Raw genomic sequence first — 5615 nt, 5'->3', positions numbered from 1 at the left:
TAAATTAAAACAGATTTATTTGGTCAAAATAATGTACATACATTTGTTTTCATAAACCTGGAGAAAATATGCACAAATATTGATTTTAAAATGGCCAAAATAAAAGAATGTAAAATCTACTGAACTTTTTGTTGAAGTGAGCACAACAAATTGGCCATTCTGAAATCACTTCTCTTCACCATTTGCAACATTGCAGCTATTTTGTTTTGCTATGTCCATAATAAACATTTTTTTTTTGCTTGAATTAAAAAAAAAAAACAACAAACAATGAAGGCTTAAACTACAAAACATAGTTTTCACTTATTCAATGTTTATGAAAATACTATTGCACTTTTAGCAATGATTTTTCACAAGGAAATAACTTTTTAGGAAAAAAAAAAAAAAGTGATGTTGACCAACTGAACACACTTTATCCTAACTACATGAACCATATTGAAGACGCAATCTCCCTATTTTAGTGAACTCTACATTGAATGCATCCTTGACAAAATACTTACACTGAAGAGAAGTCAAACAGCAAGGCAAGAAATATTACATAAACGTTGCTAAAATATTAATGTGTCTAATTACAACAATAACAGAAATCAGAGGAAAAACAAAAACTTTTGAGTCCCATAAAGAAAACTTGTCACCCTGGGCCAATATTCTATAACAAATTGATCAAATAAACAGAACTGTTGCTAAGTATTACAAAGCCATAATGAACAGCCTTGATTTCTAGGCCACTTAAAAAAAAAAAAATCAAACTTTTTATTTTTAAAAAAAGAAAAGATCAATCACCTTAAATGTCTTTGATGTTACTTTTTTTTCCCCCACCTTCCAAGGTCTTATTGCAGTAAACAGTAAGTTAACATTGTTGTTGACAAAGCCAACATAGCATCTACAACAATAAATTGTTCAAATATTGAATGATTTTTAAGAACATTAAGCCCATTATCATAAAGAATGGTGATTAAACAAGCTGTGGTAGAGCAATGAAGAAAATATGAATGTGTAAATAGATGCATATGTACAATAAAAAAAAAAAGGATTTTTGTCAAATAAAATATACATCATAAAACAACCCAATCTATTAGTTTATTCATCATCGTCATCATCATCATCATCTTCATCATCATCCTCAACTTTGGCTTTTTTAGGAGACGCCCTTGCACCAGCTCCTGCTCCACCACCACTGCGATATAATTGCATGTCCTAAATTAAAAGGAAAATTATTATAGTCAACATAAGAACAAAAGAAACTTCCGAAGAAGCAGTCTACTATTATATATAAACTTAATAAAAAGAATACAACGTTAAACTAAAGCATTTCTAAATAAAGTGCCATTAGATCTAGAATAGGATCTCATCCTTATAGGAAAAGAAATAGTCACCAAATTTACTTTTAGTTTCAATGATTTTTTTTTCTTCCCAAAACTGATATTAAAATTAAAAGTATGCAGAATTATCAAACAGTAAATAATTCTCCACAAGCCATGCTTGTACATTTTTTTTGGTATGGTATTTGTTACTATCTGATTTAATATATATGAAATAATTCAATTTTATAGGTTTTTACTTAAACATTACAATAAATGCCTCATATAGCTCCTCCTTCGTGGTCAAAGATATATATAATGTTTATAAAAAAAAAAATAAAAGCCTTTGCTAGGCATAGATGGCAGATGAACTTTTTTAGACAACAGCTAACAAATAGGTCTTAATAGTGATGTGAAATACTCTATTCTTTCCTAATCTTATAACTCAATGAAAATGCTTTTTTTTCTATTAACTTACCCGCTCATATCTTGCTTTGTCTTCAATGGCCAACTGTTCAAATTTATGTTTATTTGGACATGTTTCCCATTTCTTCCCCAACTCTTTTGCAACATCTGCAACTCCTATACCTGGGTTAGCAGCCCTTACACTAGGACGTTCCTCAGCACAGAAAAAGAAAAATGCTGACCTGCAAATCAAAATGTGGAAAATGATAAATTGCTAAATGAACATAGTATGTGATTCACCACAAACAAATATTGGATTTATTATCTTAAATTTTTGAATGCATATCTTTTTAAAGTTTTTTTTTTTTATTCATATGTTGATGTAAAAAAAAATTGCACTTTGTGTAAATATAAATAAAGCATTTTTTTTTTAAATCACAAATTAGAAAAAGAAATATTATAGATATGTCGAATTTTTTTTTTAAACTGATCATCTTCCTTTTATACATCACCAACAGTTACCAACCAAGTATCAAGATGCTTAATTCACAACAAAAACTTACAGAGCCCTTTTAGGAGCATTGGGATCTTTAGTTCTCTTCCTCTTTTTGGTCTGGCCTCCAGCTGGTACATAAGATGACATTTCCCTTTCATAACGTGCTTTGTCTCTCTCTGCCATGTCTTCAAATCTTTTCTTTTCCTTTGGTGTCATCTCCTATAATATGTATAAATTATACAAGAATAACCAAATGAGGGATTTTCCTATTTTATGTATATATATATACATACAAATAAAGATATGTATTAGTTGTTTTTTTTTAGTCACAAAATATCCTCATTATCAACAATCTGGGATATAAGCTGCATAAAAAAAAAAAAATAGATCTAAGAAGTTATATTAGCCCAAGTAGCAGGAAGCTAAATTTCCTAAAAAACGTTTCATACAAATCTGAAGAGGTTTCACAAACCTTCCACTTCTCAGCACATTTCTTTGTGAATTCTGTGAAGACAACTGTATCATTGGGGTGCTTTTTCTTGTGCTCTTCTCTGCAGGTCTGTACAAAAAATGCATAGGAAGACATACGCCCTCTTGGTTTTCCTTCACTATCTTTTTTGCCCATTACGAAAGTGATTCAAGTATCAGATCTCAGTCAACAATGTTTTCTATGAAAATGAATAGAAATAAAAAAAAAATTAGTGATATTCTTATTTTCAAAAATGTAATTTGTTACAATGCTTATTATTATTGTCAATTTTAATATTGGGAGCAACTTGCTTGGGACAGGCTTGGCTTTGACATTAATAAATTGTGTTTATCCTTTTTTAAAAACTTATTAAACTTTTTTTTAGAAAATAAAATAGATAAAAGTATTGGAATCTCGTATAAAAATATTTTTTTTTAAAGTAGACCTAGAAAATATTGACTAATTCATTGATCAGATATCCTCTCTTTTGAAAGAACATCTGTAATTTATAGATCTATAATAAAGCTAAGAAAAAATAAATGTGTTACTAACTATCTAGATCTAGTACTGAATTTTATTATTATGTTATTCTCAAATAACAAAAAAATCTATTGTAGTATAGATTTAGTGACTAGATTCTTATCAAAATCTAGATCTATATAGTTAAAATATGTACATCTTGATCTATACATGTTGTTTGATCATAATATAATAAGAAGAATCAGTACATCTTAAATCTATAATACTAATAGAATCTAAGTCTAAGTCATTTTTCTAGGTCTATACTGCTGAGCATACTTATAATAAGGAGACCTATAAGTATAGGACATAATCATCATCTTTTTAAGAAGTAAATATTTTATTATTTTTTATAATAAGATAATAGATCTATAACAATACAATTTATCTTCTTATATAAACTTATAGATAGAGGTCTTGATCTATAATCTAGACTCTAGACCTAGATTATTCTAATTCCAGATCAAATTACACATCTAGAAAGAAACATTTGACAGATCTATATAGATCTAGACCTAGACATTCTAGATCTAGGATAAAACTCTAGCACTCTAGGATCTATTCAGAGTCAGACTATTCTAGATCTGTATAATAATAAATAATTAGAATCTATAATATGGTCAATATAGATCTGGATAATAAGTTTGACTGTATTAGTATTACCCTAGATCTAGATATTAAAAAAGAAATCTAGGTCAAGGATAGAAAATATGAACAAAGAATGATTTGCATTTATTTAGATCTAAATGAATACACAAGTTAGATAAATAACCTAGAATATTATTATTAAGATATTACTTTAGTAGATCTAAACTTAATTAATCTTGAAAGACTATAGATCTAGATTCTAGATCTAGATCTAATAAGTCTACAAATATTCTCGACACTGCTAGACCTAGACTCTATAGAGCTACATCATAATGCATACTTTTATAGAAGGACTCTACGATAGACTGCATTTTTTTAGCGTAGGCCTAGCTGTATAGTATAGATCTAAGAGCTTGCCGCTATGGCGGCAACGAAAACCCGGCGAACAACGACCTCAAAACCAGTGTATCAATGTCAAATTTCAGCGATTTTTACTTTAAAAGATAAATACATTATCGGTGTGTAGTTCCGATTAAAATAATTATGTTTGTATGACATTAAGATGTGTAAAAAAAAAAAAGTTTCTTGACACCCATATAAGAACCATAGCTTTGCACTGGGTCTACGGTAAATGTTACAGCACTGGGCTTACAGCAGGCTTCTTTACAGCAGCAGACGCAATGCAATGGAAGCCTGGCCAATAGTTCAACATAGCCTAGCTCTTGTGTATTGCTAATGGGAACGGGTAATAGCGTTTCAAAACTGTTTACGACAATAATAGTTTCAAAATCAGCAAAATGCTAATGAAATATGATAATTGGATATTCGATAAGCATTTGAATAAAGCTTTAAAGTATTGGAGTAAAGCGAATTGTGTGAAAAATAATGTTAAGCGGACATCGCATTGGAGGAATAATCTCATAGAAAACATGGCGTACTCCCGCTTGGTAAAAAGCCAAAGATTACCATCTTTCAACTTAAACTTTCACTTTGAATACGAAATAAAAATTTATGAACATACGCAGTGACGAGCGTGCAAATGTCCATCTGTGATTTTTCAAACTTTTACATTAACAATCATACAATTTTCAATAGATTTTATTAACTAAGTATCACACTACATACCTTATATGAAGTGCTCTGTTAAAACTCCGTATACAAGCCTTTGCAATCGACCCCACGCCAGTATGTTTTCGGTCTAGCAGTGGAAGCTGTTGGGGGCTGTTGATTGGCTCGTTTTAGATTCGCGGGTCACGTTGAGCCAATAGGGTTATTCGGATCCTAACTTATAGAGCTGAATACTAATTTTCTGACGAATGAGACATTACCTACTAACCCACATGACTTTGTTGTGTTAGCTTAGCGGTGTTGTTTGCTAAATAATCCTGACTAATAATAAGGCCTAACAAACCGATATATATTCAGACATCAAGACTAGATATGTACCCGATGTTATATAAAAATATGTACACATGTTTAAAATACATTTTATTTTATTATATTGCGATATTACCTTTTTGCGAAATTGAATAAGCCTAAATCTTCATTTTTCTAGATTATTAGCTCAGACACAGGCCTTAATAAAACAAACAAGTAGTCGTAATATTTGTCTGATCAGTGTCAGCTTTTGTCACTAGAGTAGGCTTACAGGCTAGGCTACACGTATGTTCAAATATTTACTATCTTTCTCGAAGTCTAGTTTGAGAATTTAACAAACTTAGAAAATGATTCAATATATGTGTAGTCCCTATATAAAATATTTAAAAACAAAAACATTTAAGTTTGTATCCGCTGTCATGAGCAAACCATAGAAAATCTGAAAGATTAACATCAGCCTCCA

The 5615-nt window shown here is 30.1% G+C and overlaps 1 protein-coding gene across 3 annotated transcripts; it reads right to left on the bottom strand.

The window, feature by feature from the left end:
- On the bottom strand, positions 1-5056 carry LOC106074940 (high mobility group protein B1-like). Of its 3 annotated transcripts, none has more exons than XM_056038726.1 (5): positions 4901-5056; positions 2672-2867; positions 2267-2418; positions 1777-1945; positions 1-1194 (listed from the first exon to the last, which is right to left on the bottom strand). In XM_056038726.1, the coding sequence occupies exons 2-5, from the start codon at positions 2822-2824 to the stop codon at positions 1078-1080; spliced, it is 591 nt and encodes a 196-aa protein (XP_055894701.1). In that variant the 5' UTR covers positions 2825-2867; positions 4901-5056; the 3' UTR covers positions 1-1077. The 3 variants fall into 3 exon arrangements, with proteins under 3 accessions (XP_055894701.1, XP_055894703.1, XP_055894702.1); XM_056038728.1 differs by lacking the exon at positions 4901-5056 and adding an exon at positions 4368-4466; XM_056038727.1 differs by lacking the exon at positions 4901-5056 and adding an exon at positions 4116-4251.
- Between the last annotated feature and the right edge of the window lie 559 nt (positions 5057-5615).

Source organism: Biomphalaria glabrata, chromosome 8 (assembly GCF_947242115.1).
Source record: "Biomphalaria glabrata chromosome 8, xgBioGlab47.1, whole genome shotgun sequence".
In the NCBI taxonomy this organism is placed as follows: domain Eukaryota; kingdom Metazoa; phylum Mollusca; class Gastropoda; family Planorbidae; genus Biomphalaria; species Biomphalaria glabrata.
The sequence above is the reverse complement of the archived record's forward strand: the minus strand, read 5'-3'. Positions and strand labels throughout refer to the sequence as shown.